The 19,395-nt window shown below is 38.6% G+C and overlaps 1 protein-coding gene across 5 annotated transcripts in view; it reads left to right on the forward strand.

The window, feature by feature from the left end:
• The window catches only part of sema3b (sema domain, immunoglobulin domain (Ig), short basic domain, secreted, (semaphorin) 3B), a 70,296-nt gene that overhangs the window by 40,154 nt on the left and 10,747 nt on the right, over positions 1 to 19,395 (forward strand). For 3 of the 5 annotated variants that reach the window (XM_058085218.1, XM_058085220.1, XM_058085221.1), the window contains 3 exons: positions 14,263 to 14,623; positions 14,742 to 14,899; positions 14,987 to 15,049. In XM_058085218.1, coding sequence (XP_057941201.1) covers positions 14,437 to 14,623; positions 14,742 to 14,899; positions 14,987 to 15,049 — 408 coding nt within the window. In that variant the 5' untranslated portion in view covers positions 14,263 to 14,436. Of the gene's footprint in view, positions 1 to 5,731; positions 6,231 to 13,950; positions 14,054 to 14,262; positions 14,624 to 14,741; positions 14,900 to 14,986; positions 15,050 to 19,395 lie in introns of those variants that run through there. The other 2 variants (XM_058085219.1, XM_058085222.1) reach the window with 2 other exon arrangements.

A 19,395-nucleotide genomic window follows, 5' to 3' on the forward strand; every position in this document is an offset into this window, starting at 1 on the left:
TCGGGAGCCAGGTAGGGCTCTTTTGGTGACTGTATCTGGCTCTCAAGCATTTACCGCAATAAAAATGTAGTATTTTCTACTGCAATACGGCCGACCATATCCATCTTTCTTGATGATATTTTCCAGGTCAAACACCAAAACTTGATTATTACCATTGAGATGTCAACATGTAAATGTAAACTTTCCTCCTTTAGTCACCTAGCTAAAGCTGCAGAAGCAAGCCTTCTGACGAAGATGGCCAAAAGAATTAAATATACGGAGTACGGTGCAAAACCATGCAGCAGCAGAAGTTGTATTAATGGCAACAAGTATTTGATTTATTATTAGACACTGCGCTGCTGATGAAAGTGTGCTGGCCACACCCCCTTGGCGTGGGGTAGTGTGCCTGGTCTACGTAATTAGAGTCCATTATATCTAAAACTGTTGGTCTTACATAAACATGCACACATTTTATTGCATTCAATGTTTAAAAAAATGTATATGGCTCTCACAGATACACATTTTAAAATATCTGGTCTTCATGGCTCTTGTAGCCAAAAAGGTTCCCGACCCCTGCTCTATGGATACTATATTGCTCCTGCATATGTATGCTCCTGTGCAATACTATGTGTATCTTGTATATATCTTGTTAAATTGTCTTTTTTACTCTACTTTTATATACTTTTTTTTTTAACTTGGAGAAGCTCTCCAATCTCGTTGTACATCTTGTATGATGACAATAAAGGCCATTCCATTCCATTCCATTCCATTCCTATATGCAGTGAAGTAAACAATGGTGCATTTATGATGTAATATGTACACTGGCGTTGGATGGTACTGTACCTTACACTCACGTAACAAGGTTAATCGTCTTATGCTAACATAAGTATTTCAATCTATATTTGTAGCAGAGCCAAAACAACATGCAATATCTGACCTTAAAAAAACATATTTTTAATCATTTGGATGTGAATGTGAATGGATGGACAGATGTATACGTAAATTATGTGTGTATATGAGTGGACAGACTGGTGTGGAGGTGAATGGAAAGACAAAGAGACGGACATTTGCATAATGCCTATATCTGAATGGACAGATTTTAGCATAGTTGAATATATTTTAGTTGAATATTTGAATGTGACACAGGGATATTTATATTATATGAATGGAAATACCAGACGTTTATATGATGCGTGTATGTGACTGCAACAAACCAAGAGGGTTTCCTCATTTACTCAACTGCAGAGAGTATCAAGCGTACATTAGACGGAAGCCCGTTTTATACATATATTTTTTTATTATATGAAATTAAATCGCGGCACGGCGGTCGAGTGGTTAGCGCGCAGACCTCACAGCTAGGAGCTAGGTTCAATTCCACCCTCTGCCATCTCCCATGGGTTTTCTCCCACATTCCAAAAAACATGCTAGGTTGATTGGCAACCACCGCAGGGCTGCAAGGCTGCAAGGATGCAAGGTTGCAAGGCTGTGTTCCTCCATCCACATGATGTTTTGGGGGCTGCACGGTGGACGAGTGGTTAGCTCGCAGACCTCACAGCGAGGAGACCAGGGTTCAATTCCACCCTCGGCCATCTCTGTGTGTAGTTTGCATGTTCTCCCTGTGCATGTGTGGGTTCCAAAAACATGCTAGGTTAATTGGCAACTCCAAATTGTCCATAGGTGTGAATGTGAGTGTGAATGGTTGTTTGTCTATATGTGTCCTGTGATTGGCTGGCTACCAGTCCAGGGTGTACCCCGCCTCTCGCCCGAAGACAGCTGGGATAGGCTCCAGCACCCCCGCGACCGTGTAGAAAATGAATGAATGAATGAAATTAAATCATATATTTTTTAAATATATTTATACATTGTTTTCCATATTTAATTACTTATGCAAAATGTGAGATAAGTCATTATGTATTATCAGTGCAGTTTGTTGTTTAGAATTTAAAGTAGTAAAGTGGATCAGCGGGGAGGATTTTGAAGGCCTAACACAAAAATACTTGATTGACTTCCCACTAAAAGGACTTTTAAAGTTCTTATAAGATGATTTCGCTTTGTGTTACGATAGTAGACTAGAGTCTTTGTTAGGATGACAGCCTGTAAAGACATTAAGACCCCTTTATGACAGACAGATCAGCGGGGGGGTGGGGGGGGGGGGGGGCGGATGAGTGGACCCTCAAATAAAAAGTTGTGCAGACAATACGCTCACATACTGTAGTGATCCCTCACTCAATGTGAGACTCCTGACCTCTCAATGGGCATCATACCCTGCCTGCTGGGAGAGCGTTTTGTGGGTTTGTGTGCTGGTTGCCGGGCAGAGTTCAGCACCTGCCACTGGAATGTAGATTCAAATAGTGACGTGACACACCGCCGGTGGAAGTGGATACTTTACACTACACAAGTTTTTTTTCCGATTAAAAACATCTGCTTCGACAACGACAGCAGTGAATGAGCAGTATTGTATCTGTATTTAAAGAGGATCTATTATGCTTATTTTTTGACACTGTATTGAGTTGTGGACTCCTATAGAGCAGCTACACACAATAACCCGCACAGAAAAAGAGCTTCCAGAATCTGCACATATTCCAGCTGTATTTCCAAAACGGTCTGTTTTCATTTATTTCACCCACGGCCCGACTGAGCATGCACACTCCGCTGTGATTGGTCACACTCTCAAGTAGTTCCGGACTACTACCGAGCCACACGTTCTAATTTTGTTGGTGAAGGAGTTAATAATAAATGAATAAAGTCTTTTAGGAGAGCTAATTTAAATGTGGTTAGGCGCTATTGGTAGCGCATGAGGTTCTGGTTTGAGACCCCTGACTTAACGTGTATAAACTCAAAAAGAGTGGTAACACAGGTCCGCGTTTACAGAGTACTGAGTATGTTCAACATTAACGTATAATGCGGATATTTCACAAAAACAGTCCAGTGTGAAATTCTATTGACAATTTTTCTTTTGCTGGGAATCACCAACTCCAACCACTTCTGCCCGAGCTTGCCTTGTAAAAAGATCTCATGGGAGCCATAGCTAAGAACTGAAAACAGAGCGAAAAGGGACTGTGGGAAAGGCAGTCCTAGAGCGTATCTGGCCTAAAGTGCATGCCCATGTAAGGAAGCCGGTGTTACAAAAAAAACTCTCCTGAAACCGAGCGTTTAGAGTCGTCCCAAACGTCAACTCAGTGAACAGTGAGCATTGAGTTTGTTAGCTTCCTTTGTGAATAATGGCGAAATGTTGATCTGAAATCAGAGGAGAAGGCGTTTACGAAAGTGGAAATAGGAAATAATGTACTGAAAACTGACCAATCACAGGTCTGTATCACCACTAAATGAGGTTAGATTTTTTTTAGCATAACATAATGCAGGTTTAACTCAACAAGACTGATTTGTATGCCATTTTTATGGCATGGTGTTGGCCATTTTTTAATATTATTTTTACCGTTGAGCACTATGACCTCTGCCTAGCAACAAGTGACTGTTTGAATGTCCTGTTTTTCAGGACATACTGCAAAAACGCGGATCAAAGAACCTTGACGTGACAGAAGCTGTCTGTTTTTAAGAAGCTGTTGCAAAAAGTCAGTTACAGATCCTCTGTATGACAATGTGGCGTAAAAAAAAAAATCTCAGCAAACAGGAAGTACAGCAATTTTCCTGGTATGTATCTTTGCAATCAAAAGGCTATGGTGAATATTTAGTATTAGTTAGTCCCAGTGCAGGAATGTTTTTGAAGTTGGATGAATGGGTGCATTGATAATAAGCCTAATAAAAATAAGCCTAACGTGTGTGTCATATGAATTTTCTCTACATTTTAACCCCACCTGACCTTGATTTCAACTTTGATGTACAATGATGTCATCCCCTATATGATAGAAATGTATGGCAATCAGCTGTTTCCTAAAATGTCCAGTTATCTTATCCTCAAGAAGGCATCAACACCAGCATACGTCCCTGCTTTCTATCAGCACATCTTCCTGCTTGTGTTGATGTCCCCTCTTTAAATACTCCGCTGATTGGAAATACAAACTGCACTTTTAAGATGATGGCTTCATCAAAACATGATTGGATGCAATCAGTCAACCGATCTTAATTTGGACAGCTTGAGAGATGATTATCACCTCATGAATCCAAGTATAACCTTTAGGGTTTTCTGTCTTGTGTTGTCTGCATTTGCTTAATTCATTCTCAAAGATTCATCTTTTTGAAAAGAAAAGAAACTAGTATTGTTGAGATAATGCAAACATCCAGCAGCAACACAACATTTTGTCGAGAAGCGTTTTTTTTTGTTTGTTTGTTTTGCGAGCTACTTTGTCATGGCTGGCACCATGGACTATAAATGCAATTTTTGCTAATTTAACATTTACATTAAAAAAAAATCAAACAATGTAGCATAACAATATATAACATATTTAAGCATATTTCATAAGCAGTAGTATCTTGAAAACAGCATAGTGCTCTTGTCTTATACAGGATATTTGGCTAGCATTTGTGTAGTAGTATCTTAAAACAAGAGTACTAAAGAGTACAACCCCCCCCCCCCAAAAAAACAAGAGCACTCCAGTTACGGAATATAGAGGATCTTTGAATATTAGATCTTTGCAGTAGGTGCTGAAAAACTGTAGATTACTGCCATAATATTGAGGATCTTTGACAAGAGTTTTTACTAGGGATGAGCAAGTACACCACACTATCTGTACTCTGAGTGGGCGGGGTATAAACCGGAAATGGGCGTGGTTTAATCAGAAATGTGTGGGGCTTACGTCGGTACATTATTTTTAGTCTGAAATTGACAGAAGTTGCTATATTTATTATTATGCCACTATATGTGTACTGTGGGGCGGCACGGCGGTCTAGTGGTTAGCGCGCAGACCTCACAGCTAGGAGACCAGGGTTCAATTCCACCCTTGGCCATCTCTGTGTGGAGTTTGCATGTTCTCCCCGTGCATGCGTGGGTTTTCTCCGGGTACTCCGGTTTCCTCCCACATTCCAAAAACATGCTAGGTTTAATTAGCGACTCCAAATTGTCCATAGGTATGAATGTGAGTGTGAATGGTTGTTTGTCTATATGTGCCCTGTGATTGGCTGGCCACCAGTCCAGGGTGTACCCCGCCTCTCGCCCGAAGACGGCTGGGATAGGTTCCAGCACCCTATATATCTACTATAATATCTACTATATTGGGTAATATAAGTGTAAAGGTGACTATAGGGGTGCTATTTCATGTCTACAGGGCTCTAATAATGTTACAAAACAGGAATTGACTATATGTGCCCTGTGATTGGCTGGCCACCAGTCCAGGGTGTACCCTGCCTCTCGCCCCGAGACAGCTGGGATAGGCTCCAGCACCCCCCGCGACCCTCGTGAGGATAAGCGGTAGAAAATGAATGAATGAATGAATGAGTACTGTGTATGTGTGTAAGTGATCTATAAGACTTATTGTGTAATAATTTTTTAATAATTTGTGTGAAGTTGGTGACTCATGCAAACATCCACAGGAACAAAATACACACTATTCTCCTATTTACAAGCTTGTGTAGTATCCAAATGATGGTGAAATGTTTACATACTATTTAAGGCCACATTGTTTATAGTACTTTCATTGGGTTGACCTTGTAATACTGACATTTATTTCAGCCAAGTCATCGAAGTGAAATGTGACAATGCAAACATACAGCTGCATGCATGCGCAGACACACACACACACACACACACACACACACACACACACACAATTGCATGTCCCTGCCCCTTTCCACTCCCCTTCCTCTTTCATCCCACCTTTCCTTCCCTCCTTCCCTCTCCTCTCTTGAATTAAGTCCATTATTCCTGCCTGCTCTCCCTCGGAGCACTTCAGCGCTGCTCAGCACTCGTGTGTGTATGTATGCGTGTGTGTCTTTGTGTGTGTGTGTGTGTGTTAGACCATCTCGCATGTGGATGTCAAGAAGACTTGTGTATTTTTCTAAGTGGACGCTAAGAGTGGCACCGCAGACGCTCATCAGAGAAAGTGACTTTGGATTTGGGAATACGTTCACATCACAGCACGCTGCTTTGAGGACATAGAGGACTTTTTTCTTCCATTTAGGACATCCACCATCAATCTTAAACCAATCATTGGATGTGTTTGGAATTAAGGGGTCAAATTACATCGACACTACATGAAGGATGGGAATACTTGGCGACCCTTTTAGACCCTTGTTCTGAAGGGAGTTCTGGAAGTTCTGAGCACGGTGGGTTTGGGTCCATGGAAGCAAATGGACAGGTGAGTTGATTTATCGTCATTGTGTATCTTGGCACAGGGATGAAGTGACTTTCCCTTGAGGTTTGGCTTGGACTGGTTCCAGTTGCTGCGATTGGCTGGCGACCAGTCATGGGTGTACCTCGCCTCTCGCCTAAAGACAGCTGGGATAGGCTCCAGCATACATGCAACACTATTAAAAGATAGGGTTGATGGATGGATGGTTGCAGTTGTAGACCAGAGATGTAATGACCTGCTTCTGTTCCTGGATATTTGAATGAAAGTATTCATATTATTAAGGAATGTACCTTGGGAGTGTGTCTGTGGGAATTTTGCTCCTTTCATCCACGATCTGGGATTGCAAAAGCCTAAAAGTTACTTTTTTGCAAGAGGTTGGAAGCCTTCAATTGTCCAAATATGTCCTGCTAAAATGATTAATGAAAGATACCCACCAACATATTGATTAATTACCACATCAGAAACAAGGTGTCCCGTTAATATTGCATTATTATGTCCAGAAATTAGTATTTGAACACTCAGCAATACTGATTTTGATACGTTATCTGTAGAGGGCTAATTTTAAAAATTCACACAAGGTCCTGAGGCTAAAAAAAATCTCATCCTCTTAAAAACTGCTGTAAAATTATAATATATTGATATTTTCCACCACATTAACTCAATATTTTAAAACTATTTCCGCCCCTTATGTAAAATATTAATTACATATGTTTTATTGTTCTCTGTGTGAGAATCCTATCATTATGTAATGCAGCCAGGCACTAGTCAAGCAAAACTAACAAAACTAACACTAAGCGACTAAGACCACACGTCTTGAAGGGATTTAAGAAGGAAGAACACAAGAGCAGAGTAAAAGAAAGTAAGATGTTCTCTAAGAAGCAGAGAGCAGCGCTCAAGTTCTACAGTCTTCTGCTACTTGCTGGTACTGAGCCATTTGGACCAGAACACTTGATGGAAACGTTCCCATGACTCCAAAGCTGCAGCTAAGCATGTGTTAAATAGTCAATGATGACTAATGGAGTCATGATTGATGGTTTACTCTTGGCAGATCCCTTCACAGATGACCCATAGATGCTTGGAATGCAATTTGTTCCAGTTGAAAAGTGGTCCAGGAGTCCTAATACTTTTGTCCATATCGTGTTATTGTGGAAGGTTTCATATCCAAACTTTTTTTTTTTCCAGCTAAAATATCCATAGTGGATCCCAATGGAGCCCGAAAGCTTTGACATGAACAGGAAGTAGTAGCCACCATTGATGGGCTTGGCCTGAAGGTGCTATTGCACGCCCTCTAGTGACCACATAGGACCTAAGCATCATGTGCATTAATCTGAGTGATGTCTTGGAAGCGTGCTGTCCGAAATCTAACCCTAATGTTGAAATTTAGGTAATTTAAAAGTGCTTTTAAGAAGCCCAACTGGAAACATAGACAGCACTCGAGTGTTTTCACATAATAAAAATGCCCTTGAGTTCATTGGCCCATTAAATTGCCAATTTTTTTTTTATCTTGTTAGTCCTATTTTATGCTCTTAGTCTTCAGCTTTTAACTCCATTGTTATGTTTTTTTATCTTTTTAGTCCTATTGTATGCTCTTAGTCTTCAGCTTTTAACTCCAGTGTTTTGTTTTTATCTTTTTAGTCATATTTGTTGCTCTTGGTCTTCAGCTTTTAACTCCAGTGTTATGTTTTTATCTTTTTAGTCCTATTTTATGCTCTTGGTCTTCAGCTTTTAACTCCAGTGTTTTGTTTTTATCTTTTTTGTCATATTTTTTGCTCTTAGTCTTCAGCTTTTAACTCCAGTGTTTTGTTTTTATCTTTTTAGTCCTATTTTATGCTCTTGGTCTTCAGCTTTTAACTCCAGTGTTCTGTTTTTATCTTTTTAGTCCTATTTCATGCTCTTAGTCTTTCAGCTTTTAACTCCAGTGTTTTTATCTTTTTAGTCATATTTGTTGCTCTTGGTCTTCAGCTTTTAACTCCAGTGTTATGTTATCTTTTTAGTCCTATTTTATGCTCTTAGTCTTCAGCTTTTAACTCCAGTGTTTTGTTTTTATCTTGTAAGTCCTATTTTTTGCTCTTGGTCTTCAGCTTTTAACTCCAGTGTTATGTTTTTATCTTTTTAGTCCTATTTTATGCTCTTAGTCTTCAGCTTTTAACTCCAGTGTTTTTATCTTTTTAGTCATATTTGTTGCTCTTGGTCTTCAGCTTTTAACTCCAGTGTTATGTTATCTTTTTAGTCCTATTTTATGCTCTTAGTCTTCAGCTTTTAACTCCAGTGTTTTGTTTTTATCTTGTAAGTCCTATTTTTTGCTCTTGGTCTTCAGCTTTTAACTCCAGTGTTATGTTTTTATCTTTTTAGTCCTATTTTATGCTCTTAGTCTTCAGCTTTTAACTCCAGTGTTTTGTTTTTTATCTTATTAGTCATATTTTTTGCTCTTGGTCTTCAGCTTTTAACTCCAGTGTTTTGTTTTTATCTTTTTAGTCATATTTTTTGCTCTTGGTCTTCAGCTTTTAACTCCAGTGTTTTGGTTTTATCTTTTTAGTCCTATTTTATGCTCTTAGTCTTCAGCTTTTAACTCCATTGTTGTGTTTTTTATCTTTTTAGTCTTATTTTATGCTCTTAGTCTTCAGCTTTTAACTCCAGTGTTTCCTCAGGGGGGGTCCTCCACACTGGGGGCGGTATTGGGTCTGCTGAGGGGGTGCCATCTTTGGGTCCCTTCGACCCGGCCGGCCGGGGGTTCCTCCCTTTAATGTGGGGGTCCGCCCGTCTGTCGGAGTCGGGGGGCCCCGGGTGCTGGTCCTCCGATGGCACGGCCTGCAGCTCCTCCCAGTGTGGACGGCCCCAAAGGTGGCGTTTCCTTGTTCCTCAGTGCCATGCCATGTCTCCCTACTGTGTGTGATTGCGTGTGTGTGTGCGTGTGTGGGTCTAGTATGGAGGGTGGGAAGGAGGGGCTCTCTTTTGTTTCTTTGTTTTTTCCTTTTAATTGTGGAAATTGTTTTAATTTTGTAAAGCACTTTGTGTTGCATTTCTTTGCAGGAAAAGTGCTATACAAATAAAGTTGATTTGAATTAGTGTGTATTGTGTCATGGCCGAGTGTGCTAATATTCATTAGTTTGTACTGTACATCAGCCTACACTCTAACATCACCTTTCTCACCCCGAAGGCCAACCCCGCTTTTGTCTACTCGTCGCTATTTTTTTTGATAGTACGCCTTGACCCCGCCCACCCCTTTCTAAACAATCTGGCCTTCTCTTTTTCTTTCTTTTTTTTAATCCACTCTCTCTTGGCATGCTGCTACCGCTGTCTATTGAAGCTGAACTGAACTGAAGTGTCAGCAGCACCCAATGGCTTCTTTTTTTTTTTTATTAAGATGCATTATAGAGCATAGAGGGTTGCAACTAAGTGCTGAGTGAGAAACACAAAGAGACTTGTGGCTCCGAGACGATGAAAAAAAAAAAAACAAGTACACACACACATACACATACAAACAGCAAAGTCCTCTACCTTTTGTCATGGCAACACAATACACCATCTACCAAAGCATTCTTCACACCGTAATCACTTCCTTAGTGCTGTCAAGCAGCAATTTTATGCTTCTTTTTAATTTTTTAACACAATCTTGACACGACTTAAAGCTAACAAGACTCCTTTTGTTCACCGACGGAGCTGTGGCAAAGGAAGGAAATGTGTGTGCAGCTTTAAAAGCTTGCATGTGCGCCATTGTGCATTCATATACATTATGTGTGCACGTATGCTGCCAGGTGTGGAAGCCTTATGTTCCCGTCTTGTTGAGCAGCGCTGGCGATTCATAAGCGCTCTCTTGTGTCAGTGCCTCAATAGCCTCATTATTCATGCCAGTGTGTGCCAGCAGGCTAGTGTGTGTGCACGATGTATGGATGTACTGTATTAGTGTACAAAAGTCTTCAATTGTATGACACTTACGGTGAGCAGTATTACACCAAAATATACATACTGTGTAGAGGGTTAGTGGAAGGAAGAAGTTTATTTTCACCCTCTGTTCATTCGTAGTTTTGCACTCAACCAACTGATATTCTAGTTACTCTAAATCAGGGGTCTCAAACACACCAAATGTGGCCCGCAGGACACTACTTTGAGGCCCCCGCCTTGATATGAAAGTTTAATGTTAGTGCGGCCCGCGCAAGTTTGATATGGATGCTCTATGGTATCATGTACCCGGAAAAAATTATTATGTTTGATTAATGTTCATGTTAAAGGTTAAATAACTGTTAATGGTTATCCTCCCTATCCGTGTGGAAGTGGTAAGTTTTTGGCTATTTAAGTTTAAAGGAAATAACTTGAAGGCTACCGTTTAGGTCGCTAGCTCTCTAGTTTGCGAGTTAGCATGTGTCTCAAGACCCTGCAGTTGCGCAATATGTTGTAAATAAAAAGAGAATAAATGTGACTATAGTCGTGTTTTGTCATGTCTACAGGGCTCTAATAATGCTTTGTTCATTTTAATCTGAAAAAAAATAATATATGTGGTTTCTTAAGTTTTTATTATTTGGTGTTTTATTATTATTATTATTATATTTATTTATTACTGATTGATTGATTTTCTTTATTCTTGATTTGTTTATTTTTCATCTTATTTTGTGTAGAAAAATAAAAATTAAGATATTTGAGAACTGTGGAATGTTTTATCAGAGCTTTTCTTGTAGAAAATCGAAACCAAAGCAAAGTTTATTCATTTTTCTGTTTTTAATAAATACGTTTTTTGTTTTTTTTTGGAAAACCTGATGCGGCCCAGTCTCGCCCAGACCCTAGCTCCAGTGGCCCCCAAGTAAATTGAGTTTGTGACCCCTGCTCTAAATACGCCAATAAATACTTCAATTCAGGGTGCGGTAGTCTACAAATAACCACAGGAATCTCTAATTAGCGTCTGGTTAAAAAACAAAACATTTGTATTGAGTTGTGGATAGAGCACCTATACACAATAGCCCGTGCAGAAAGCTTTCTAGATCTTCCAGATTCAAGATGCAAGAGCTAAATTTGAAACGTATCTACATCTGTATGCGCTTTAAAATGTTGCTACTCAGCTGTTGTTGTGTTGTTATATGTTCGCTTCCTAGCACAATTACAACATTGGTTCTGTATGTGTGTGTATAATAACTGTATTTATATATTTATGTAAATTAATTGGCGTATGTAATTGGTTGTATTGTCACATTGCAGTGCATTTCTCTGTCATAGGAAGTTCCATTGCTGCTTTTGTGGCTTTCATCACACATTTTCCTCTATGCCATCACTGGTATATGACAATTAATACTTCGATTCAGGGTGCATAGTCTACAAATAACCACAGGAATTTCTAATCAACATCTGGTAAAAAAAAAAACCCAAACATTTGTATTGAGTTGTGGACTCTGATAGAGCACCTGTACACAATAACCCGCGCAGAAAGCTTTCTAGATCTTCCAGATTCTAGCTAAATTTGAAATCTGAACCATATCTACGTCTGTATGCGCTTTAAAATGTTGCTACTCAGCTGTTGTGTTGTTAGATGTTCGCTTTCTAGCACAATTACAACATTGGTTCTGTATGTGTATAATGACTGTATTTATGTATTTATGTAAATTAATTGGCGTATGTAATTGGTTGTGTTGTCACATTGCAGTGCATTTGTCTGTCGTAGGAAGCTCAATTGCTGCTTTTATGGATATCATCACACATTTTCCTCTATGTCATCACTGGTATATGTACTGGTGTAAGTCTGTCTGTGAAGTCTAAGGTCTCACAAAATTTGCAAGTGTCATCCATGATTGTACCATTGCAGCGTTTGATGCTGAGGATTACGCTGTAAGTGGTTTGATTGTCATAGGACAGAGCCCATACATGCAACTACACACAGTATGTATTGTAGAATCTCATCATTCATACCGTACATACACTAACAGCTCAAACGGTTGTCACACTTATTCTTTTTTTAGCTTTTTACAGAGTAGTTAATTCATGGCTGCAAGGCTGGTATGCTTTTTGGGATTAAGACCAATTTGTGTTGAGAATTAGCTTGAACTAGAAATACACTTGTACACCTGTGCATTAAAACAACAGGGCTGCATTCTGGGGAGTCATAAAATAGAATGTTTGCTTGTTAGAGAGGTGTAACGTGATAAATGACACTTTTCTTCTGAAAGACGTCATTGTGTTGTCAGCAGAGGGAAGTTTATGTGTGTGTGTGTTGTTGCTCACTGTGTACAACAGAGCTTGTTAAACTTGTTACTTTGATTGGACAAAGTAACAAATTAGCTCCACTTCTCGAGTACACTGTCACTTCTTTGCCAACATGGAAAAATAAGACCGAAAAGCTTCTGTGCACTAAACAATGACCAAACAAGATAGTGAAACCAACATTTTCAAAGCTTTATGATGTCTTTCGCTGTGTAAATATGTTTTAGGTACCATTTTAACGACCTACTGTATAATAAAACTAAAATAAAGTAACACTACTCACTCTTTGAAGTCATGGGGCCAATGTTCAGTCATTTAATAATAATAATAATTATTATTGACTAGTTAACCAACTACTCACCGGTTGGAGATCTCAGCACATAATGGAGATTGAACAGGGAGATTTGCTCTGACTCTTGTTTCCTCCAATCGGCTCTCTCCTCCCTCTTGTGTCTTGTCTAGGAGTGTCATGTTGTCTGTGGAAATAATGAAGGTAAGAGTGGAATGCTGCTAAAAAAAACTTTAAACAACTTTAATTCCAATTAATACTGGGCAACTTAGGATCCAAAAAACAAAAATATGTAGTTCCATGTAGGCGCTAAAAGAACAGTAAGTAAATAGGAGCTGACAAGAACAAGACACACCTGAACTAGACACAAGATGAATGAGAGAGCTGATTGGAGGAAACAAAAGTCAGGGAAAGCAAGATAAACGAACAGAACATAACGAACAGAATGTGACACAGGGATGTCTAGTCCAGGGGTGGGCAAACTACGGCCCGGGGGCCACATGCGGCCCACTAAGCGTTGAAGTCCGGCCCACCAGTTGCTTTTAAGTATTTCAACTTTTAACATACCAGCTGGCAACATGACTTTCAAGTCGGATGTCCTATTCAGTAAAAAAAAAAAAAATTAGACAAATAATTCAAAGCGGACTGTTAGAATTACAAGCGTAAAATCCTGTGTGCTAAATATATGTTAAAGCCCCCCGCACAAGTTTGTTAACTGAATGCGGCCCACAAGTCAAAAAGTAACATTTTTTAAGTAACATTTGCATATTAACATTAACTTACGTGTAAAAAAAAAGTTATACACAAAACTATAAAATGCAGTACATTTACGCATCATTTCTGATGCCGTTTCATCCCTTATTCAGTTTGACGTCCTTGTACTATATATAAGTTACTACTCTTCCCAATATTAAGAGTATACTTCAAACATATGAAAATAGAAGTGGAACTATTATATATAGCATGGAATTCACAACTATTCTTAGTAAAGGTGCCATGTTCAGACCAAAAGTGAAAGTAATTTAACTGGACATGACTAAAAAAAACACTTATATTACTATATACACCCTATCTGTACAAAATAACACCTTAAAGAAGCATAAAACGGTCAAAAGGGATCATTTTAATTACAGCAAAGCATGTTGGGGAATCTGTACGTCCCTCTTTACACGCACTCTTACTTGTGGTGGGCAAAACCGTTCATTTCAGTGAACTAGATCATTCCGGTTCATTCAGTAAAAAGATCCGTTCATTTCGTTCGATTGGTAGTTAGCCTGTGATCTCCTTCTGTGCATAGACCCGGTCAGCCGTGTCGAGTCAGTCTGTTCAACAGCGCAACAAAACGTGACGACTAGTGGTGTGTAACTAGCGCTAGTTAGCGCTACTACACTTGCTACTATTTACATCCGTTGTCATTCATTACAAGTGACAATATTTTCGCTGGATACACCATTTTTTTACTTTATTAACTGTCACAAGTGTAAAAAAAATATTGAGAACCCGAAAACAAAAGTAAAATAAAGTGAAATTCGTTTTAACCCATTCAAACATGTGTTCTATTTTTAGGTGCGGATGTGTGACATTTTCATCGCATCTCGGAGGCGAAAGGTGATCGCAGGAGTCCCATAAAGACTTAAAACTCAGACCCGACCAGTTCCATGGACTTCATCTGATCCAAACATCAAAGCCAGCCTGACATTACTGACCTTCGTCGTCAAAGACCAGCAGGAGTGTTCCAGCATGATGACCATGATGATGATGACGGTGGCCATGATGGTCACCTGCAGCTCTCTGTTCCTTCTGGGCTTGGCTGCCGCTCATGCTTCTTCGTCATCCTCCAGCACTGTCACACGTTCTTCCTCCTCGTCCGCCTCCTCTTCTTCCTCCTCGGCCTCCTCTTCGCCACGTATGAAGCTCTCCTTCAAAGGTAAGGAGGAGTAATGACTCCCTAAAACTATACAAGACAGACAAATGTAACAGTTTACCTTACTAGTGAAACAAATACAAAAAAACTTTATTTATAAAACAAATGTCTCTAACTTCAGACTTGCAGCAGTTCCACGGCGTGAGGCGCTTCGAGTTGGAACGTTCATGCTGCTTCAGCGCTCTGTTGCTGGATGAAGAGAGGGGTCGTCTGTTTGTGGGGGCCAAGAACTTCCTGCTGTCGCTATCGCTGGATAACATCGCAAAACAGGAGCATAAGGTTAGGTCTAATTTTTTAAAGAAAGAATAGAAAAATAAATAAACCGTAAACAAAATGAGAATGACACTTTTGCTGTTTGTCTTTCAGATCTACTGGCCGGCCCCCGTTGAGTGGAGGGAGGAGTGTAACTGGGCTGGGAAAGACATCACAGTAAGTCTCTTTAATTATTATTATTATTAATAATAATTTTAATAATAATAATAATTTTAATAATAATAATAATATTTTTAATAATAATAATAATTTTAATTATTATAATTATAATATAATCATTATAATTATGTTAATAATAATGATAATTATAATAATAATAATAATTATTATTATTAGAATTATTATAAGTATAATAATAATAATTACTATTGTTATAATTATAATAATCACAATTGTAATTATGATTATTATAATTATCATAATTATCATAATTATTATGATTATAATAATTAAAATTATAATAATTATTATAATAATTATTATTATTATGATGATATTCTAACTATTATAATAACCATAATAATTATGATAATAACCATAATAATTATTATGATGATATTCTAACTATTATAATATTATAATAATTATAATGATAATAATAAGCATTATAATATTATCATAATAATAACCATAATAATAATAATAATAATAACAATAATAATAATAATAATAATTATCATAATAATGCTAATACTACTAATAATTATAATGATCATAATAATACTAATACTAATAATAATAATTATTATTAATAAATTTAATTTATAACGCACTTTACATGAAATGAATGATCTCAAAGTGCAACATTTACAATAGAAGAATAAAAGTTAACATCAAGTATCACAATAACACATTAAGAACATCCAATTGTACTACAATGTAGGAAAACTTGTGGTTTAGTGGTGAACAAGTAGCTTAAAAAAACAAAGTAGTACATAAAAAGGGACATTATGGTGAACACATACACATCAATACTTCTGTCTCTGCCACTGAACACGCAGTAGAAATATATGTTTATTTTTCAAGACTATATTTTAAACATGTATGACTTGAGAAGGTGCGCAGACCACCCAGCATGACATGATGTCTCCATGTTCTGTGTGTGTGTGAGACATGCGTCTGTATACTCTATTTATGTTGGAAAGTGTGTGTGTGTTGTATAAAGGCTTTATCAGCGTGATTACACAGCTGTAGCTGACACAATGAGCCCCATTCATAGATGACTACCCACTTCCACTTTCACCTGGATAAGCGTGTGTGGATTTTCAGTGAATAATCACATGTTTTTAGAGTACTTGTGTCCTTTTATCAGAATTAAATAACCTCTTTTTTGTGCTTTTTGTTGTGTCAGCGGCATGTTAAAACTTGACCTCACCTTGTTGACCCTAATTACTTCCAAGTAAACGTCCCCCTTTAGGGGTCTAAAATTCTTTGTGGGCACTCATTGTGTTCCTTGTCCTCCATTAATCTCATGTTTGTTTGTTGCTGTGTGGAGTATTACAACACAACTGAAAGGAGTCAATTTAATAAAGCCATGCAATACATACTGTATTTTCATAGGAAGTCATCTGTTCCAGGGTCAAGCTGTGGCCATTTTCTGGGTACTCTGATTCCAAAACATTCCAAAAACATGATGATTGTGAGAGTGGAGTCTGAGGTATGACCTGGCAAGGGTGAAAGCTTTACCCATGCTGATGAAGCCTGAGGTAATTGGCGACAGGTGTGCTGATGGCTCCTCCCCCTGCCCGCACTGCAAAGACAAGCAGATAGATGGCAGCAAAGCAAAACATCATCATTCATTCATTTTCTACCGCTTTTTCCTCACAAGGGTCGCAGGGGTTGCTGGAGCCTATCCCGGCTGTCTTCAGGCGAGAGGCGGGGTACACCCTGGACTGGTGGCCAGCCAATCACAGGGCACATATAGACAAACAACCATTCACACTCACATTCATACCTATGGACAATTTGGAGTTGCAAATTAACCTAGAATCTTTTTGGAATGTGGGAGGAAACCGGAGTACCCGGAGAAAACCCACGCATGCATGGGGAGAACATGCAAACTCCACACAGAGATGGCCGAGGGTGGAATTGAACCCTGGTCTCCTAGCTGTGAGGTCTGCGCGCTAACCACTTGTCCTCCGTGCCGCCGCAAAACATCATCATTCATTCATTTTCTACCGCTTTTTCCTCACAAGGGTCGCAGGGGGTGCTGGAGCCTATACCAGCTGTCTTCAGGCGAGAGGCGGGGTACACCCTGGACTGGTGGCCAGCCAATCACAGGGCACATATAGACAAACAACCATTCACACTCACATTCATACCTATGGACAATTTGGAGTTGCCAATTAACCTAGCATGTTTTTGGAACCCACACATGCACAGGGAGAACATGCAAACTACACACAGAGATGGCAGAGGGTGGAATTGAACCCTGGTCTCCTAGCTGTGAGGTCTGCGAGCTAACCACTCGTCCACCGTGCAGCCCCCAAAACATCATCATGTTTTGGTCATCCTTGGCCAAGTGTACTATGTGGATGGAGGAATACAGCCTTGCAACATTGCAGCCTTGCAGTCTTGCAGCCTTGCGGTGGTTGTTGGCCACATCAGACATCATGATGGATGTTGAAGAACCGTGTTCTCGCCAAAAAACATCATTTGGCAATAACAGCGATGTCGTAAATCCTTGACGGAGAGCAGAGCACATGCAAGAATACGTTTCAAAGCAACACAGCCAAATACATCAACCAAATGGAAAAGCGGGAGTCTTGTCATAAGCGTTGCGGTTGGCATGACACACACACATGCACACTAAATGTATATGTATGTATAGTATAGTGGGGTGGACCCCCCCTGGGGGGACCACAGTGAACTGTCAGTGGGTTTGAGAGGCTGGGTGGATGTTCAATATTAGTGCAGACCAGCTAACATGTCGGAATTTGTCATACTCAGCATGCAATTTGCTGGTTTCAGTTTCGTTTTAGCAGCTGGACAACCCTGACTTGATCAATGTTTCGCAGAGATCTGATCAATTTCCTGCATTTTGTGTTAGATAGCAGAAAGATCTGTTCCGTCAAGTTTAAGACAGACAACGGTTCACAGAGATACGTTGTCCTGGTGGCCAGAAACCATCAAAAGCATTCCTGGGCTTTTTCCCCTGCGCCGTGTTGTGTGTTTAAAGTTTGTCCACTGGACAACGTGCGCTGTGTTCACACACAAGTTCTCAGCCATCAACTGTGGAGCACACTCTCTCTTTCACACACACACACACACACAAAACACAGCACAAAAGCAAACATTAGAAGCTATTCAAGCTTTTGTCATTGTTGCGAGTTGACTGGGAATATACGCACCCATATGAGCCTGAGGTGGAATTAACGAGTTGTTGAACGTCTGGCAACCAGACATCACCTATACTTTTAACATGGTGGCTGAACTGTGTTAATAATTACTAGAGTGGAGAGAAAAGTTCAAACAAAGCAGCTTTAGAAGAGGAAGAAGTCAAGACCTTAAAAGGCCCTCTGAGGTCAGAGCGAGCTCCATCCCGAAGTCTCCACTCATGAATCAGTAGCAGGTCAAAGGTCGACGAGTGTGACCCCTTTTATGCACACTTGAGGAATGGTGATTGCTGACATAATTCATCTAACTCACTGCACTTTTTTCGTCTATTTGGTTTCGTCACACACCAAAGGCTTCTTATGACCTCATGCACATTTTCTCTGTATGATTGTTTTATTAGAAGAAGGAAAATAACTGGAGGTAGCAGAGATGAGGATGCTGAGGTTCTCATTGGGAGTGACCAGGATGGAGAGGATCAGGAGGGATATTACATTTTAGAGGCCAGACTGAGAAAAAGTTTTAGGATGTATATTTACATTTAAGATGTACATTTAAATAAAAATATCTTATCCTGTATTTTTCAGGAAAAAAGTTGTATATTTTAGAAAGAAAAAAAGTGCATCCCCCCCAAAAATGTTTTTTCTATTTTTTAAAGGGAACATTTTCAATTTTTTTTCAAGAAAAAAACATTAAAAAAAATATTTTTGTATGAAAACATAAAATATATATATATATATATATATAAACACAATAAAAAATACATTGAATATAAAATTAAATAAATAAAATTAAATAAAATTAAATAAAATTAAATATAAAAAATATATAAATATATATAATATATATATATTATGTTTTTTTCTTGAAAAAAATGGGAAATGTTCACTTAAAAAAAAATTAAGGGAACATTTTCAATTTTTTTTCAAGAAAAAACCATAAAAAAATATAAATATATATAATCATTTTTGTTTAAAAAAACATAAATATATATATATATATATAATAATTTTTGTATATATATATATATTTTTTTTTTTTTAATGTTTGTTTTCTTGAAAAAAAAAGAAAATGTTCCCTTAAAAATAGAAAAAAATGTTTTTTTTTCTTTTGGGGGGATGCACTATATATATATATATATATATATATATATATATGAAAAAAGTATT

This window comes from Doryrhamphus excisus, chromosome 10 (assembly GCF_030265055.1).
Source record: "Doryrhamphus excisus isolate RoL2022-K1 chromosome 10, RoL_Dexc_1.0, whole genome shotgun sequence".
Lineage (NCBI taxonomy): Eukaryota > Metazoa > Chordata > Actinopteri > Syngnathiformes > Syngnathidae > Doryrhamphus > Doryrhamphus excisus.